At 44.9% G+C, this 20267-nt stretch overlaps 1 protein-coding gene across 1 annotated transcript; it reads left to right on the top strand.

Annotated features, from left to right (window-relative positions):
- Positions 1-12638: 12638 nt before the first annotated feature.
- On the top strand, positions 12639-15290 carry TMEM158 (transmembrane protein 158). Its single transcript, XM_081164179.1, has one exon. The coding sequence runs from the start codon at positions 13333-13335 to the stop codon at positions 14224-14226; it is 894 nt and encodes a 297-aa protein (XP_081020305.1). The 5' UTR covers positions 12639-13332; the 3' UTR covers positions 14227-15290.
- The last annotated feature ends 4977 nt before the right edge of the window (positions 15291-20267 follow it).

Here is a 20267-nt window from a genome sequence, read left to right as displayed (position 1 = left end):
TAGTTTGTTATTTGTTATTTACCGTCTTATTTCCTCCCAAACATTGCATACATATGAGTGTTTTTGTATGCGGACCTGCTATTCTTAAGGAGGCTAATGGAAAAGAAGACTTGGAAAAGAACCTCCTGAAGCTTCGGAAAGACCAGAAAGAGGCTGTGCTGAAGTTTTCCATCACGTGGAACACAAACTCGCAGAACTACCTCGAGGCTCAGGCAGTGGTGGAAACCCTCCTCAAGCATGAGACGCCAGAGAGCCTCTTGCAATACGAAGGGATCAAAGCAGCTGCGGAGTCTCTCCTACCATACACAGAACGGCACTTCCAGAGGCTGGGCCGGTTACTGCAGGCCTCCATGTTCCTCGATTTCATGTGGCAAAACAGGAAGCTGCCTGATGCCACCAAGTGGGACGAGGAGATGGACACATGATGAGCTTTGGGTGCCAGCGGCATGCGGAGCAAAAGGGCTGGACACTCGTGCCAAGTTGGCACTGCTCTCACCGGTGGAATATGTTGAATTGGTTTGTAAAAAAAACTCCCACAAATGTACGTTTTTCATTTTGTAAAGGCATAAATCTCCCGAAAGTGTCTTCCTACGTACATCCCTTCCCCATCCCCGTTAAAAATGAAATAAAATTATTTAGCATTTTAAAAAACCCAATTTTTATTAATTTTTCAGTTTATACATCTCAAAATAAACATTTTACATAATTGTTGTTGTTGTTTAGTTGTTTAGTCGTGTCCGACTCTTCGTGGCCCCATGGACCAGAGCACGCCAGGCACTCTTGTCTTCCACTGCCTCCCGCAGTTTGGTCAGACTCATGTTTGTGGCCTCAAGAACACTATCCAACCATCTCGTCCTCTGTCGTCCCCTTCTCCTTGTGCCCTCTATCTTTCCCAACATCAGGGTCTTTTCCAGGGAGTCTTCTCTTCTCATGAGGTGGCCAAAGTATTGGAGCCTCAGCTTCATGATCTGTCCTTCCAGTGACCACTCAGGGCTGATTTCCTTAAGAATGGATAGGTTTGATCTTCTTGCAGTCCATGGGACTCTCAAGAGTCTCCTCCAGCACCATAATTCAAAAGCATCCATTCTTCGGCGATCAGCCTTCTTTATGGTCCAGCTCTCACTTCCATACATCACTACTGGGAAAACCATGGCTTTAACTATACGGACCTTTGTTGGCAAGGTGATGTCTCTGCTTTTTAAGATGCTGTCTCCATGGACAAAGACAAAAGGCATTTTACATAATATGATGTAACAATTGACTTCCCTTCTTCCCCTTTCATGGTTCATTTTACTTATCATCATTCCTGCATATTTTACTATAGCAAATCTAATCATTTCTATATTTTACATCCTTCAAATATTTACCATACTGCTGAATTTATCTAAACACTACCAGCGTTTTCAATTGTACACAATTATTTTCTAAAAATTCAGTAAAAATTTTCCACTCCGCTTTGAATAAAGATTCTTCTTGCCCTCTTATTCTGTTAAACCTGCTGCTTCTGCAAATTCTATCATCTTAAGTTGCCCGTCTTCCTTACTAGGGATCTCGCTCATTTTCCATCTTTGGGCTAGCAAAATTTGAGCTTCCGTGGTGTGTGGAGGTGAGGGTGGGTGTATATGCATGCACTTTGTTTGATTAAAAAGCCTCTCATTACCGCCTTACTGGCATCCCAAACCATATTTAGATCTGTTCCTTTATTAACGTTGAGGTTGAAAAATTCTTGTAGGGAACATATTCCCTTATTAACAATTTCTATATGATGTAGTATCGTATCATTTAGCCTGCCATGGTCATCAGAATACCATTGTGATCTGATAACGTCCTTGGTTGGATCTCAACCTTTTTTACTCTCGTTGTCAGGTCTTTCAAAGCCCATAACAAGTCTATTCTACTTGAAGAACTGAGACACCAAAGATCAGTTAGATCCATGTTGGCCACCATGTCGAAGAAAGCACTAGGTAGTTTCCCTTCTTTAGAGTCTGATTTTCTTATAGATCAGTCTAAATCTAGGGACACCACACCATTAAAGTCACCCATCATTATTAATTTGCCATCAAATATCAAACAGTTTCTCTTCTATAGTTTTGAAGAATTCAGCTTTCTGCTTGTTAGGAGCATATACCCGTATTTTTCGCTCTATAAGATGCACCAGACCATAAGACACACCTAGTTTTTGGAGGAGGAAAACAAGAAAAAATATATTCTGAATCTCAGAAGCCAGAACAGCAAGAGGAATCGCTGTGCAGCGAAAGCAGTGATCCCTCTTGCTGTTCTGGCTTCTGGGATAGCTGCGCAGCCTGCATTCGCTTCATAAGACGCACACACATTTCCCCTTACTTTTTAGGAGGGAAAAAGTGAGTCTTATAGAGCAAAAAATACGGTAGTTTCATAATGACCCTATGAGGAAGTTTAGGCTAAGAAGCAGGTTTTTAACATGGGCGAGTAGAGATTTGAATGTGGCAATGAAATTATTTCCTTGCATTGTGATGAGATGGCATCTCAGAGCTGAGGGCATAACAGCAGAAAAAGTTTGATTTATGTTTCTGTGCAGCTTCACATCCCTTGCATAGCTTTTGGGTGGGAATGGTGGGGTTTTCAGCTCATTTCCAGATTGCATAATACATTTCCAGTGCAATCCTATACATGCTTGCCCAGATATAAGGCCCAGTTACGTCCTGGTACATGGGTATTGAATCGCACTGTTAGGCTGTACACAATTACCTGGGAGCAAATACCATTAAATTCAGTAGAGTAGAGATGTAAAGGATTGTGCTGAACAGAAATCTGTAAAGGTTAACAAAAAAAGCGGCTCTCCCACCTTTGTTCCCAGAAACTGTCTCGCTCAATCTATAATCGTCAGCTGCATTCTTTAGCTCCAGAGAAAAGAGAGCGATGATTTAAAAATAAGAAACGATGATTCGATTCGTAATGAGCTTTTTCTAAAGAGCAAACGATAATGTGTTGAAATATGTATTCATAAACCGTGGAAATCATCTTGCATATATTTTGCACCTTCCCTCCCACGAGAGATCCCAAGGCCTTGTTGCTAACTGCATGAATCATACCACCAATCTTTGGGCCTAAATTCTCTCCACTAGGAAAGAGCCTGCTGACTCTGATAAACAATCAAAAGGGAGAAGATAGGTGCCCCCCCCCCATTTTTTAAGCTAACTACATATTCCATGCACATAACTGTAGCAGGGTCCCAGTCTTGTTTTTCAACAAAAATAAAAAATAAGTAGTTTTGATCAGAGGGAATTAGGCTATGCACACATTAGTGGTTTAAAATGAAGCCCATTCTGCATTCCAAGGCACATTGGATGAAGTGGAAATGTCTTCACCCAATGCTTATTGCCTGTTTACATTCTCTGTGCGTGCATGCCATACCCTCCAACATTTCTCTGATGAAAATAGGAATGTCCTATTCCATCATCATCATCATCATCTCATCATCATCATATTTTTATTATCTATAGCCTGCCCCATCTGACTAGTTTGCCCCAGCCACTCTGGGTGGCTTCCAACATATATAAAAACATAATAAAATGTCAAACATTCTTTAAAAACACTTCCCTAGACAGGGCTGCCTTCAGATGTCTTCTAAGGGTTGTAATTTACTTATCTCCTTGGCTCGGGGGTTGCGTAACTCCAACTTTTCTCTGATGAAATTAGGGACATCCTAAGGAAAAGTGGGACATTCCGGGATCAAATCAAAAACCAGGATAGCTTCTTTAAAATTGGGAGTGTCCCTGGAAAATAGAGACACTTGGAAGGTCTGGCATGGCCCCAACTCCTATTTGCGAAGCTGTCATCTGCACATGTGCAATGGCTATCTCAAACATACAGTGGTTCCTCTGGTTAAGAACTTAATTCGTTCCAGAGGTCCATTCTTAACCTGAAACTGTTCTTAACCTGAGGTACCACTTTAGCTAATGGGGCCTTCTGCTGCCACCGCACGATTGTGTTCTCATCCTGAAGTAAAGTTCTTAACCTGTGGTACTACTTCCGGGTTAGCGGAGTCTGTAACCTGAAGCGTTTGTAACCCGAAGCGTTTGTAAACTGAGGTACCACTGTACACACCTCGGCTTAGTTGCAGATTCTTTTCAAGTGGAGGCTGACATGAAGGAAAATGCATCAAACACCTGGAGTTCTCAAGAAGCTATGGAATTGAAACCATGAGACGCAGGACACAGACAGGTGGATCCTGCACACCTGTTGTCTGGGAGGGGGGCTGTAGAGGATGGGATGGAGGTAGCGTTTTTGGTGGCAAAACGTCCTGGGCTGGCCCTGTACAGGATAGATATGGACTCAGGCTAATGTCATTTGAACACAGTTTCAATAACCAGCCGGCCATGAACATGCTTTACCTTTAAAACACATTCCCCCCAAGGAATTATGAGCACTGTAGTTTATCCCCAGAAACCCTTAACAAACAGAAAAGTCGAGCTCAACATTTTATTGAAAGTACTAAGGCAGGTAAATTTGAACACAGCACCCCGCCTTACATCTCTGATCTTGTGTATGGAAGTTCTGACACGACGTATTTAGTATTCGCCGTGTAAACAACAAGCAACAGGAAAATAATATTTCTATTAAGCATTTGGCCAATGATCATGCCCTTATCTTTCTGTTGGATTATATTCTTTTCTGTTGTAGTGCACCAATGAAGTCAGTATATCCTTGCTGTCATGGTGTGCTGGAAATCCCACAGGGACTAATTAGACATTGCTGATATGCCATAAAAATGCAGAGGATTGTTGTCAATTCCTGTTTTTGCTTGTGTGAGTTTAACAAGACGCCTTGGGTTAAGCATGCCCCCTAAAATGTAGACTTGGCCTCTGACATTTCCAACTACCTGATAACATACCACGCCATATTATAATTGAGCCTTACCATTCTGTGATTTGATATAAAGATCCATACTAGGTGAATAAGTTTGCTCTGAGAAATGTTTATTCTGGATTTCGCCCCCCCCCCCCCCCCGGATCTCCAAAGCTTTCTATTTCCTTAAATGCCTGCTATCAGTTAACCCTGTTTTATCTAGTTAATGCTACTCCTTTATGAAGTGCTTCCACTTCAACATATTCTGTCATTAGAGGACTGTAATACCACACTATAATAAATTAATAATAATAATTTATTATTTATATCCCGCCCATCTGGCTGGGCTTCTCCAGCCACTCTGCGCGGCTTCCAACCAAATATTAAAATACAGTAATACATCAAACATTAAAAGCTTCCCTAAACAGGGCTGCCTTCAGATGTCTTCTAAAAGCTTGGTAGTTGTTGTTCTCTTTGACATCTGGTGGGAGGGCATTCCACAGGGCAGGGACCACTACCAAGAAGGCCCTCTGCCTGGTTCCCTGTAACTTGGCTTCTCGCAGTGAGGGAACTGCCAGAAGGCCCTCGGCGCTGGACCTCAGTGTCCGGGTAGAACGATGGAGGTGGAGACGCTCCTTCAGGTATACTGGGCCAAGGCCATTTAGGGCTTTAAAGGTCAGCACCAACACTTTGAATTGTGCTCGGAAACGTACTGGGAGCCAATGTAAGTCTTTCAGGACCGGTGTTATGTGGTTTTGGCGGCCATTCCCAGTCACCAGTCTAGCTGCCGCATTCTGGATTAGTTGCAGTTTCCGGGTCACCTTCAAAGGTAGCCCCACATAGAGCATTCTAGTAGTCCAAGCAGGAGATAACCAGAACATGCACCACTCTGGCAAGATAGTCTGTGGACAGATAGGGTCTCAGCCTGCATACCAGATGGAGCTGGTAAACAGCTGCTCTGGACACATAATTGACCTGTGCCTCCATGGACAGCTGTGAGTCCAAAATGACTCCCAGGCTGCGCACCTGGTCCTTTTAGAAGATGTCTTCTAAAAGTCAGATAGTTGTTTATTTTCTTGACATCTAATGGGAGGGTGTTCCACAGCGTGGGTGCCACTACTGAGAAGGCCCTCTGCCTACTTCCCTGTAACCTCACTTCTTGCAGGGAGGGAACCGCCAGAAGGCCCTCGGTGCTGGACCTTGGTGTCCAGGCTGAACGATGGGGGTGGAGATCCTCCTTCAGGTATACTAACACCTTGGATTGGAGTTTGGCAGAGGAGATTCAACACAGCCACTACCCTGGTGAGTCGAATGTCCTCTGCCAAATACTTGGCAGTGAGTTGGCATCACATCAGTGGTGACCAATCCCTACCTGCGCTCTGTGGAAAAATATTCTGCCCATGAAAGGAAAGAGATATCATTCAGACGTCGTTGTCGTCCTTGTCATTTTATTAGATCTATGTAGCAAAAATGGCACCATCTGTACTCAAGGTGCCAGCCAGTTCAGGGAAACCGCAAGGTTTGCAGAAGGAGCGAAGGAACGCCACAGGGAGGGAGGAACGGAATAGATATGGGGGAACTCAAACTTTATACCCACAGGGCACCCTTGAGACAGTGGAGAACTACGGATGCTCACCAGTCACAAAATGATGGCAGAGAGGGAGTTGGGCAGCTAGGCATTATGGAGACCACTTTCTACTGACCTCTAATCCTGCTTTACAAATTGCTAATTTGTTTGCCACAACATCTAAATTGTTTGCCCAAAATCTTCCTGATGCAGAGTTTGTGACTGGCAAATAAGAAGGTAGTGGCACTGAGGCCCACCTGAAAGTACCCTACCTAGGACTTTCATTAGTGTAAATATTCACGTTGGAAATGACTGAATGTGTGAAAATCCTAAATTTGCTTTGCTAACTGAAAAAGTCAAGGCAAGAAACCCCCACCGACAACTTTAAAAACTTGCAATTAAAATCGAGTAAACTTGTCTCAGCCTTAATTAAAGGCTGCTCCATAATAAGCCCAGCCTTTCAAAGTATTCAAACAAATGAAGTTAAAGATGGTCGGTTATTGTAGCTTATATAACCACACATTTTTCCTTAAAAGTGCATTTGGAGAGCAGCTAGTGCCTTGTGAATAACAAGCTATTCAGAGAAAAGAAAAATCTGTCCTTGCCATGTTTTTCTCTTTCTGTTTTTCAGTTCTTGATCACTAGGGGTATTTGCATAACAAGAGGAGGATGAACTTTGTTGCTGAAGGGATTACATTAAGTCTGTCCTTCACTGGCATATCAAAGAAACATTCTTCTTTCACTTGCACAGGTGTAAATTGGTATCCACTAAGATGAGAGCTGAAAGCATGTGTCATCTAGTCACTGTAAATCAGTTATTTCGTTAATTGCAGACTGAAAAGACCAATTGTTAATTGGATTTTGATCTGAGCTGTGAAATAACTAAAGGTTGTTTCTCCATTCAAGTGAATGAGAGCCAGTGGGTGACTGAATCTCCTTGGTGCATTGATAGACCGGAATGCTCTCTTAAATAATGAGGTTTGCCAATTGCAACACACAATCCACTGATTGCTGAGACTGATCAGTTTACACATTTTTAAAATTGATTTAATTGATTAAATCAATTGATTGATTGATAAGTGACTATTTTGAAATATAAGCCCCACACATGACAAGCAGCATCTTAAAAAGAGCACTTCAGCTGGAATCTTTGAACTTAAAGAGAATGCCTGGAGCAGTGCCAGGAAACATTTGCTACCCATTAAGGCATTTGTTCCATGGATACTCTTAATTGGAATTCACACTTCTCTCAACCCATTATGACAAAATCCCAGTGCAATTGCTTATTTTCACAATGCAAGCATATTGGCATGAAGTGTGCATCTCCTGTATGATTTTCTTCTTCTTACAAAGATGTACTTACAAAGCTTGCTGCGGCCCAAGGCATTTTGCACTCACCTGAACCCTTGCAGGGAAAGGGGCAGGGCACAATGGGAAGGGGCGGGGCAACCGGGCTGCTTAAACCACGCCCCTTTCCAACGGAAGCAGCATGGGGGGGTCAGTATCCAGCACCCCCTTCTCTGCTTCTTTTGAACTCCTTGACTCTAACCCTTCAGTGGTGTCCAAACTTTTTTCAAAGAGGGCCAGATTTGATGAAGTGAAGGGCTGCGAGGGCCAACCAAAATTGCCGACCAAACCTTTTTTTAGGATTTGAAGTTGTTCAGGTTTTTTTAGGATTTTACCCCTAGGAAATAAACTGCCACAGGGGCCGGATTAGGCCCCCAAAACGGACTTTGGACATGCCTGGTAGGCTCTCAGATAAGAGATCTGTTGTTCAAGCAGTCTGATCTTGTGCTCTTATGTTCCGAGATTATGAAATATATATTAATGAAATTATTCACCAGGCAGTTCGAAAATGGGTTTCTGTTTCATGGCAAAATTTCCTTTTATTTCATTCCTAGAAAAGTGTGTCAGGGTTGGGTAGGCTAGGGAGATATTCACTAAGAGAATCTTGCAGTAATTACATAAGCCTTCAAATTATTATGCTAACCACAGTCAGTGAAATTCCACAGAAAGTATTATACTTCTACTTTATCAATACAAATGTATGGAGTCCAATAAATATTCTTTAAAATCTACAGGTTGAGGTCAGCATTATATTATGATAAGCATTATATTAAGTGATGGAAAACCCAAGTTTGGTCATTCACACAACCTATAGAACAAGTCGCCCTTACTCTTACACCCTTGGAAAATAGATAATACTGTAATTCTATGCTCTTAGGCCCTTTGTCCAGTATTGTTAATAATCCTTTCACAAGTACATTTCTAGAGCTTTCTGAGGAAGGTTACGAAGAAGAAATTATGAGTAATTCTTCCGCTACAAAGAAATATGTCCAAAAGAGCACAAAAATTATAACATTGCTTCCTTACTAATGTAAGTCTAACATTAATTCAATTGCCAATGTTATTATTCTGGTAATTAATTGCATGTTTGAATCTCATATGCTGGAATTAATTGTTCTAGTACTCAGAGGCTCCAAAGATGAATCATAAATGAATGTACAATCTGCAAGGCAAAGGATAGGACTGTATGATCCTTAACAGCTCCTGGAACTATCATTTCTGAACAATATATTTCACAACAAGCTGTCTTTTCAGAAACAGATTTGTTTGAGAGAGAGAAAAGCCACAAAGTCATGAAGGCCTTCTACAGGCATTTTTCCCCCCATACAGAAAAAAGGATCTTCGGCTATGTGATAATATACATAGTTTGCTGAACTGTCACTTTTGCATTCTTAAACCTATAGACCTGTTACAGCAGCCTTTGTCTTTCCTTCCCTCTTCCTGCAGGAAAGAGCTTATCTGCAGAAAAACCAATGTCCAAGCCTAGAGATGGGCTTAAGCTGCAGCTGTGCAGGTTGCAACTTGCTCTTCTACAAGCCTCAGCCAAGTCTGGGAAGAGTGGGAGAGTCACTCAGCTCTTTTCCCTATCCCGAGGGAAGCGCCAGACATCGGTTATTAATAGATAACTTGCATTGGCCTCTGTGTCTTTTGCACCTGTCAGATCTGTGCAAAGCTTTATGATGTAAAGACAAAGTTGTACATTCAAATGAACTGAAGAAGATACTAAAAGAAGCAGCAAGGATGTTCAGTGCAAGGAGCATTTTCCATATGAAAATAGGCACAAACAATTAGACTTTGCAGCTTAAAATGAGAGGGAGGAGAGGGAGTTTAAGCAAGAAATGTACGAAGTCATAAATGGGTAGCAAACGTGTTTGAACTTAGGACATGATCATTTCGAGTAATCCAGTGATTTTGACGGTCGGTACGAACAGAAAGGAGAGTTTTTCATCTAATGAACAATTAATTTATGGAATTCATTTCCGCAGGATGTTTCTGACGGAAACGAGCATAAGTGGCTGTTAAAGGCTTAATTAAATTTGTGGAGATAATGCCTATTAGCCATGATAGCTTAGGGTTATATTTGCATGTACATTAAAATTATCTCCTTTAAATACATGTTTGAAGTAAATCTCTCTGTGTCGTCCCCTAATCTGCCAAAAAAAAAGAGAAAAAAAGTCTCAGGATAGTCTAGGAACACAGTCTGGAAGGCAGTTTCTTGATGAGCAATGGGTGATGGCAAAAGACCCAATAGACAAAGTGTGTATCACCATCTGGATGTCTAGAAAGAGAGAAAACACAAAGCCATGTTCAAATATAACACTAAGCCAAACCATGGCTCTGCTGTTGGCAGGAGGGACCAAAGGGAAAAGCAAAGTGGCCTTTATTTTTTATATTGGCACCCACATGGACCAGGTCTACTTATGCGATTTACTGCATGCAGCTTACTTTAGTGCGGGGTCAAGATTTTAGGACAATTCCTTTAATTTTATTTAGAGCTTTTGTACTGAAGTTCTAAACAAATGTAAGCAACTAAAAGACACTGTATATTTGTCTTTGATGTTTAGAATGTTTGCTGTAAGCTGCTTTGGCCACAGCTCATTGTGCAAAAGTGGCATATAACACAATCCATCAATCAGTGCTCAGCACAATAGCTCACTGAAACACGGGATTAAGGCCTCTATAAAGTATAAGCTGCACCTTATAAGCTTTCTTCCTTTCAGCAACGTAATGAATGGTCTGTCGTGTCATGGTTGCCACTGGTCAATGTCGATATGAATGCCGAAATCCAGCATCGCCTGAGCTCTGCAAGGACTGGGACATTTGCAGGGAAACCAGAATGCTTGCTTACAAAGCTATTGTACTACCAACCCTACTGTATGTTTGTGAAGCATGGACCACTTATAAACACCATCTCCAACTCCTCCATCAACATCTCTGAAAAATTTTACACATCACTTGGGAAGACAAGCGAACTCATGCCAGTGTACTGGAAGAAGCAAAGATCACCAGTGTTGAAGCAATGATTCTTCAATATCAACTTTGTTAGACTGGTCATGTTGTGCGGATGCCTGATGATCGTCTTCCAAAGCATCTACTCTATTCCGAACTTAAAAATGGAAATCGTCAACAAAAGAGGTTTAAAGACTCTCTCAAGGCAATTCTAAAAAAAATGTAGTATAAACACCGACAACTGGGAAACACTGGCCGGCGAGTGCGAGAGCAGCCTTTACCAAAGGTGTTGTGAGCGTTGAAGATGCTTGAACTCAGGACGAAAGGGAGAAATGTGCTAAGAGGAAGGCATGTTTGGAAAACCCTCACCATGATCAACTTCCACCCGGAAACCTATGTCCCCACTGCGGAAGGATGCATGGATCCAGAATTGGCCTCCACAGTCACTTATGGACTCACTGTTAAGACCGTGTTCATGGACAATCATACTCGGCTACGAGTGATTGTCAAAGGAGGAGGAGAAGCCACTGGTAAACAATTGGGAATCAGAAATCTTTGCTGATCTTTTTCCAGGTGTGTTAATGTGACTAAAATATGGGGGGAGGCAGGGAAGCCTTGCCAGCATAATTGATCACATGTGACACCCCCCCCCCCATTTGAATGGCAATGCCCATCAACTTTGGGCGCCCAGCCCCCTCAAATATTTTATCTGGGGGCCAAAACGACCTTGGCCTCTAGGAGTTGACTCATATACCCCAGAGACCTACACCATCTTTAAAGATATCAATGCTCCACTAATTGTTATTTTTTTACAGGAACAAGGAGAGGAGAGGAACTAGTGCCCGAAACTTCCAGTGAGGCCAGATGTGGCAGATTAAAACAACATCCTCTCAAATGTTCTGCCCTGTTGCAAATATAATACAGTCATACTTCTTGTTATGTTTGCTTCAGGTTAAATCTTTTCAAGTTGCATCCCGCGGTGACCTGGAAGTACCGGAAAGGGTTACTTCCAGGTTTCACCGCTTGCGCAGATTCTCAAAATGACGTCACACACATGCGCAGAAGTGGCGAATTGCGACCTGTGCATGCGCAGGTTTCGTTCTGCTCATGTTGCAAACAGGGCTCCGGAACGGATCCTGTTTGCAACCAGAGGTAGCACTGTATTCATTAATGGAGGAGTGAAAGAGTCCAGGGGGTTGTACAACTGCGGTGTCAAGATGACGGGGGCGTCCCTGAGGCGAACGAGGGTTGGCATGCAAAAGAGAAGCGCATTAAAGATGAGCAATATAGAAAGGTGTGAGATGTAACATAAACAGTCAAATACAACATTTCCTGTTTGCCTAGAGTGGACATGCAGGGGAATGTTGGTCCAGGCAGTTGAACTTCCTGTTACACCTGGTCTGGAGCATCCTTCCTTTGTGTGTGACCAGGTAGGTGGGCATGACCCTTACAGACCCCACAAAAGGTCCAGTCACGCAGCCACCTTCCTCTTTTGATGCCTTTTCTTTGCTTGGACTGCACTGCTGGCTCTCAGCCAGTTCCCATATGGGATGAACTCAAACCCTCTTCTGTAACTCTAAGCTAAAGCCTGCGTTCAGGGATCCAAGTGTGAACTGAAAGTAAGTAAGCTTCTTATTACTTTTAAAGGAAGACTGCTGTGTCTTTATTCTTTGAGGGGGGAATCAAAGGGGTCTTACCAGGAATCATAGAACTTAAGAGATTCTAACGAATCTGCAACTAGCTTCCTGCTATTTAAAAGGGGGGATGTACTCTGCTCTATGAACAAACTCACTAGCTGGAAGAGTGGCAGATGAAGATGATGGACTTTGCAGAACTGGTGAAGCTGACAGGAAAAATCTGAAACCAGCATGATCAAGTATTCCAAAAGGACTGCAGTAAATTTATAGGATACCTGAAAGATAAGCAATTAACATCACTAGCAGCATTATCTGAAGACTTGTAATGAGAAATTTTCTATCTATATTTATTTGAATTTTGAGCTATTTTCTAATCAGTGCAATTAGAACTGGAAAACCTACAAAATGCAATGATACAAAGGTTAATTTTGAAAGCCGTGAGGCGGGAGGGAAGGAAGTGGATAGGCTCTAAAGAGCCAAAGTGGTGATGTGTATAATGGAAAATGGAAAAACAGTGAGGCGAAATGATCCTTTTTTGTGGGGGGAGGGGGAGCGACAAGCGAGGGACTTCGCTTCACGTGGGAGCGGGGGGGGGGCGCGCAGGGAGATCCTCCGGAGTGACGAAAGAAAGGGGAATCCTCGCCGGCTGAGGGAGCGAAGGGGAATCCTGTGGCGAGGGAGGAGGGAGGGACGGACGGGGAGAGAACGGAGCGCGCGGGCTCTCGGGCCGCCGCCGCCGCCCCCTCAGAAGATTCCTCACTCCACTCGCGCCTGGCGCAACGAGGCTGAGGCGGCTCCGGGCGCAGCGCGCGCGCCAGAGAGAAGCGGCTCGAAGTCGCTCCCGGCGGCCGCCTCGCTCGCTCGCTCGCTCCCACCCAGCCGCTCGTCTCCTCCCCGCTTTCCCGCCCTCTCTCCGCCGGGCCGGGGGGGAAAGCGTGCTCTCTCCGCGTTTCCCTCATGGCCACGAGCCGCGCCATGCAGCCTCCCCGGGCGCTGCTCTAAGCCATGCCGCTGCCGCTGGCGCTGCTCCTCCCGGCGCTGCTGGCCGCCTTGGCGCCTCCGTGCCGAGGCTGGTCCGCTCCGGAGCCTCCTTCTCCGCCCGAGCTGGCGCTGCCGCCCGTCAACGCCTCTTCGGCGCCCTTGGGGGGCTCCTCAGGAGGGCGGGAAGCGGCCGCTGAGGGGGAAGCGCGCCCCACTGCCACGGCAGCCCCTTCGCCCCACCGCCGCCCTCCGGCGCCTCAGCCGCAGCAGCAGCAGCCGCCGCCGCCTCGCGAGGACCCTCCGTGCAACATCAGCGTGCAGCGCCAGATGCTGAGCTCGCTGCTGGTGCGCTGGAGCCCGCTGGGCTTCCAGTGCGACCTGGTGCTCTTCTCCACCAGCGGCCCCGGCGGGCGCGCCTTCTTCTCGGCCGCCTTCCACCGCGTGGGGCCGCCGCCGCTGCTCATCGAGCACGTCGGGCTGGCGGCCGGCGGCGTCCAGCAGGATCTGCGCCTGTGCGTGGGCTGCAGCTGGGCCCGGGGCAGGCGCGTGGGGCGCCTCCGCTCGGGGGTCGCCAACCCGGCGCCCGCCGCAGCCTCCTCCTCCTCCGCGCTCTCCTCCTCCTCCCTGCCCTCTCCGGAGCAGCAAGGCGACCGGCTGCATTTCTGCTGCCTCGATTTCAGCCTGGAAGAGCTGAAGGGGGACCCCGGCTGGAGGATGAACCGAAAGCCCATCGAGTCCACCTTGGTGGCTTGCTTCATGACGCTCGTCATCATCGTGTGGAGCGTGGCCGCCCTCATCTGGCCGGTGCCCATCATCGCCGGGTTCCTGCCCAACGGCATGGAGCAGAGGAGGAGCGCCGCTGCCGCCGCCGCCTCGGGAAGCACATCTGGAGCAGCTGCAGCAGCCACCGCCAAATGACCCCCATCCAGTACCGGATGAAACCCCGAAGAGGCCCATCGGCGATCGAAATCTTGCCGCCCTCCCAGTGGGATAACACTGAACTCAGAAAGCTGGATTTGTCATTTTCCTTCCAAGATCAAATCAATCTCGGGGCCCCCTAAAAGGCGTGGGGGCCTGCTCTGCCTATTTCTTAATCCAGCACTGCCTCACCCCTGTCTCCCTTTTGCTTCTTCCTCCTCGCTTCCTGGTCTAATCCGGGTCGTATCCATTGTCCTGGATGCCGCCCATCCCCTCTAGTGGGATAACACTGAACTCCGAAAGCTTGATTTGTCATTTTCCTTCGAGATCAAATCAATCTTGTTTTGATCTCTGGGCCCCTAAAAGGCGTGGGGGCCCTAGGCCGGTGCCTAACTCCGGCTATTTGGTAATCTGGCACCACTGCCCCATCCCTGCCTCCTTCTCGCTTCCTGATCTAATTCGGGTCGGATCCATTGCCGTGGATAGGCCTCTGATGTGGGCACTGACCTTGCTATGCTTTTTGGGGGTAGTGTTGGAAAGGAATATAGTTTGTAGATCACTGCAAAGCCATCTTCTGTTGCTGAAGTGGAGTGCTGAAGAGAGTGGACTTGGGTGGAAATCTTGTAGCTGGGATCTTTGGGGGACCCCCCCCCTCCCCTGCTCGCTTAAGGGAGTTTATAGATCTATTTCTGGTGTGCTCAAAGTCATATCTTTTTTTTTAGAAAAATGACCAAAACCTGTGTATTGGCTTTATATATTTAAAACTCTTTTAAGTCAGTATTTTAGTAAAGACCACACACACACAAACCCAGTGCACTTTGCAAGTAGCTGTGAATCAGAGTACTTATTTGTATATGAATACACTTTTGTCTCTGCAAGATTTTATTTACCAAAAGAGGGAACTTTTTTGGGGCAGGGTTGAAACTTGCTAATACAATATATATTGTTCCTGGAGAACCGGGAGTTGAAACACTCTTTTACAATGTGTGTGTTTCTTATTAGAGAATGTGTGGTTACTATTGTAATTCTGTTGGGTTCTGAATACAGATATTTTCTTTGTCGAAGCGTTTTAAGACTTTGGTCTGCTTTTCTCAGAGTGGTTGACTTCACAAATCTCAGCAAGGAAATCAGATCTAGGGGTACGAACGAAGGCTTAAGACATGCTTTCACACCCACCTGTACATAACACCACCCAATAGAATTAAACCCTCAGTTCTTCTGTAATGACAAGTCACAACATTTGAACTCACTTTAACTTCTGATTTATTTACAAGTTCATGGAGTGGCTCAAAGGATTAAACAATCCCTAGTTTCTGGCAGGGACTCACCTATCTTTTATGCTAGTATCAGTAATAATGCAGTGCAAAAAATAGCAGGGAAAATTAAATAGTGATATACATTGACCTGTGATTGACCCCAAGACACAGCCTAATACAAAATTTAATTTCAAAGTGAGTTTTGCTGCATTCTGTGAAAACTCATTGGCAGTTAACATCTTTGCTCCACCAAATGCCAACAGGGCTGGGGCTGTGAGAGACCTCTGTAGTGGCTACCCAGTGAGGACATCCTAACCCTCTTCAACAGCCAGGCGATTCAGCTGCAGAGGGGCATTTGCTGGAGAAGAAGAGGACTTACAAACTTGCTTTCCATTCATGCTTGTATCACCATCTATTTTAATTGTTATTTGAATATATACTGTGAGCCACCTCTATTTTTGAGAAATAGAATTTAACTTTTTAAAACAGTGTTTAGTTTAAGAGGACAGTCCTTCACATACTATCCTGTCCTTGGTTTGCCCTGGTACTTTGATAGTGCCATATGCTAGTAAGGGATTGCAAGATCGATCCTAGAGTACCTTCTAGTAGCACAGCTATGTAAACTGCAAAAAGAAACTCCTGGTAGAGAACTGTTTTCCCACCCCAGAAAAGATCTTTGCTAGTAGCAGTGAAGGATGGATTCTAACCCCACTCCTACAAACATGCTTTTTTTAAATTCAGAAACAGCCAAAATTATATGGGTGCGCCTATATAAACACCTCCATATGCATTACAGCGATAATCTGATTTCTATCTGAACTGATATATGTACAACAAAGATGTACAGATACATCAAGCTTCAACAGTTTTGTGTGATTTGACTACATATTGACGACAGCTTGACTGGGATGTTTCTTGTTGTTTAGTCGTGTCCGACTCTTCGTGACCCCATGGACCAGAGCACGCCAGGCAGTCCTGTCTTCCACTGCCTCCTGCAGTTTGGTCAAACTCATGCTGGTGGCTCTGAGAACACTGTCCAACCATCTCATCCTCTGTTGTCCCCTTCTCCTTGTGCCCTCCATCTTTCCCAACATCAGGGTCTTTTCCAGGGAGTCTTCTCTTCTCATGAGGTGGCCAAAGTATTGGAGCCTCAGCTTCAGGATCTGTCCTTCCAGTGAGCACTCAGGGCTGATTTCCTTCATAATGGATAGGTTTGATCTTCTTGCCGTCCATGGGACTCTCAAGAGTCTCCTCCAGCACCATAATTCAAAAGCATCAATTCTTCAGCGATCATCCTTCTTTGTGGTCCAGCTCTCACTTCCATACATCACTACTGGGAAAACCATAGCTTTAACTATAGGTAAAGGTACCCCTGCCCGTACGGGCCAGTCGTGTCCGACTCCGGGGTTGTGCGCCCATCTCACTTAAGAGGCCGGGGGCCAGCGCTGTCCGAAGACACTTCCGGGTCACGTGGCCAGCGTGACAAGCTGCATCTGGCGAGCCAGCGCAGCACACGGAAACGCCGTTTACCTTCCCGCTAGTAAGCGGTCCCTATTTATCTACTTGCACCCGGGGGTTCTTTTGAACTGCTAGGTTGGCAGGCGCTGGGACCGAGCAACGGGAGCGCACCCCGCCGCGAGGATTCGAACCGCAGACCATATGATCAGCAAGTCCTAGGCGCTGGTTTTTACCCACAGGTTTTACCCACAGCGCCACCCGCGTCCCTAGCTTTAACTATACAGACAACCTAATCTTCAGACTTGGCAGATCCATTAGTCTATTGATAGTAAGGGAGGCATGTGTTCCTGATTAACCAGATTATAATCTGTCAAGTGTTAGAGCTATTTGCATCCTTCTACCAGAACGTAAGAAAAGCAAGCAATTTGCCTTTTTCACCTTCTATAATTGAGTTGATTGATCAGCATCCAAAAATTAAAATGGTAGGGTCCCAGGAAATGGCATTTGCTTCAGACTAAATAGACACATCTGCTCCTGGAAGCTTCTAAATTCTGAATGCAAATTATAAACTTGTGTTGTTTTAGGGTGCGGTCCAATGAAGTAAAAATGTTGCAGTGAAACTGGACTGTGCTTTTTGAATTTCAAAGGAACAGCACTGTTTGTCACCTACGATTATCTTCCACCTTTCATGGGTAAAACTAGCAGCCTGATTTGTTGCATGTTGGAACTTCCATTTAATTTGGTGAACTGCCCCCATAAATGTGCTTAGGCTGGAGTGCTAATTACGCTTTGAAATAAAAAAACAACCAAATGCCACAATACTGCTGAGTACATATAAATCCATAGTGTCAGCTTGTATGTAAGTAAACAATGTTTTGTAGAATTTAAGAACACAATGTGAGGCTCAAACCCATGACCCCAAAATTAAGAGTCTTACACTCTACCAACTGAGCTATCCCAGGAAGAGCCAGATCGGTTTGCCTCATGGAAAACCTTGCAAAAAGTGACATTGTAATCTGGATTTAGAACACTGAAGATTGGCTCAAAACCCACTTGAGTTGATAAAAGTTCCTAAAGCATGATTGTGCAGATCAAGCTTTATGCCTGTATGAAAATCACTTTCCTTAAATGGCCCTTCGTTAAAATGCCAGCTTAATTAGGTACTTGCAGAACCATGACCTCCAAATCCATTGTCTTTAACTTCTCTGTGAAGTTAAATTATATTTTGCTCAGTATAAAACAGGATTCCCTGGGAAAACCGGCGTGTCAGCTTACTGAGGGACGACTTGGTGTTGCTAAGCGATATGAATTTAGAGAGATACAAAATGAGAATGCTAAAGACGATAATAAGCAACAGAAAACAGAAGAACTGTCATTCTTTGCCTTTTTCAAAAGAAAGCAGGCTGGAGGGAAAAGGGCATAAACAGCAAAAAGAAGTGAGAAGTGGGCAGAAAAGATTTGGCGATAAATGTCCTTTCCGTCGTCTAACAACAAAACAATATTCTCATCGCCATGGGAGGAGAACTTAGTGAAGCAGGCTGATTAGTACTGAAGCTGCTTTAGACTTCATCCTTTCCATTTTGTATTTTTTATTTATTTTTACTGAAGTGTGGCAAATTGCGCTGTTTCAAGAAGAGCACTTTACAATATCACAAATGGTTGTGTGGGCAAAAATATATGGAAATCTCTTGTGATTTTAGGCTTCATTTGCAACTGTTTTCTCAGAATAAAGCCTGCCATCTCTCTACTTCCATTCCTTTATTCAGTTCCCACAGTACAGAAGCAGAGGATCACCTCTTTTCTACTGGGTGCAGTAAGTCTAAGCAGGTGTAATGAAGTACAGAATCAGGCACAACCCATTAGAAGCAGCCAAGAGTGGGGATGAACACAGCAGTGTGATGTAGTGGTCAGGGAGCTGAAATAGGTCCTGGGAGTCCTGGGTTCAGATCTCAGCCATGAAACTGACTGAGTGGCCTTGGGTCAGTCAGTCTTGTCTACCTGGTAAGGCTGTTTTGAGGGCCTCCAACTGTTTTTGGACTACAATTCCCATCACCCTTGACCACTGGTCCTGCTAGCTAGGGATGATGGGAGTTGTAGTCCAAAAACGGCTGGAGATCCAAGTTTGGGAAACACTGCTTTAGAGGAAAAGTGGAATATAAAAGAAAAGAGGGGTAGGGGATTTTCCATGTAAGGTAGGAACAATTTTGTGCTGTTGTTTTTTTTGAAGAAGTGGGCCCTGCCCCTTGCAATCATTATGTCCTGGCTTATTAAGGATTGAACAGACGGAAGACAAAACCAGAAGAAAACAAAGCTTATTAAATAAGAGGAAATTGGCTGTATTTATTATAGTAGTTGCCAGCAGGTTCAGTCATGAGTCACGGTCCCATTAAGGTTTATATTGCACACAGCGAAAAGAGAGAACTGTATCTACTTGAAAAGCCTTGTGGACTGAAATGTCCTTGTTGTGGAGGAAATGTCTCAAAGCAGAAGAAGTAAATCAAGACCAAAGAAATACAGCGGTGACAGCGAACAAGCAAAGCTAATAACTACAATCCCAAGGGAATACTGCATGTGAAAATGGTCAAAAGTAATTTTTTCTATAAAGCAGCTCCCTGAAAAGGAGGTGAGCTAGAGAGTCATAATATGCCAACATCACATTGTACGGTTCTTTTAAGGTGGTGTTGAACAGACCAAGGCAGGGGTCAGCAAACTTACTGTGTCTCCAGCGCCGATTGCGTGGCGGGCCAGAGAGCGGAGGAGCGCATGCCCATACGCGTGCGCACACGCTATTTCCAGCACACTTCCGGGTCGGAGGAGCACCGGAAATAGCTTGTGTGCATGTGCACGGGCCTCCTCCGACCCGGATGTGCACCAGAAATAACGCATGCGCACAAGCTATTTCCGGTGCTCCTCTGACCCGGAAGTGGGCAGCCGCACAGCACAGCAGCGGTAAGAGTGGGCGGTGGCAGCAGGTGGCGGGGGTTGCCATGGGCTGGATAAACGAGTCCCTCGGGCCTCATCCGGCCCGCGGGCCTTAGTTTGGGGACCCCGGACCAAGGGATCCATGCAATTATTTTTACTCAGACCCAAGAGCTTGCAGAACAGGCTTTCTTTAAGTGGCACTAGGAAATATCAAGACATAATGAATAAAACCTTTGCTACGGCTGCCATGTGTCCGGATTTTCCCAGACACAGCCAAGAAATGTGCTTGAAAATGATGTCCAGGTGGATTTTCGCTGAATTGGCAAAATGTCCAGGAAAACCAGGACATATGGCAAGTAGGGTGTTCCATATATATATATATATATATATATATATATATATATA

Source organism: Podarcis bocagei (genome assembly GCF_964188305.1).
Source record: "Podarcis bocagei genome assembly, chromosome: 12".
NCBI lineage: Eukaryota > Metazoa > Chordata > Lepidosauria > Squamata > Lacertidae > Podarcis > Podarcis bocagei.
This window is presented reverse-complemented; position numbering and strand designations above follow the sequence as displayed.

Excerpts from the sequence above, each read along its gene's own strand:
- TMEM158 (XM_081164179.1), top strand. The coding sequence starts at position 13,333 with ATGCCGCTGCCGCTGGCGCTGCTCCTCCCGGCGCTGCTGGCCGCCTTG.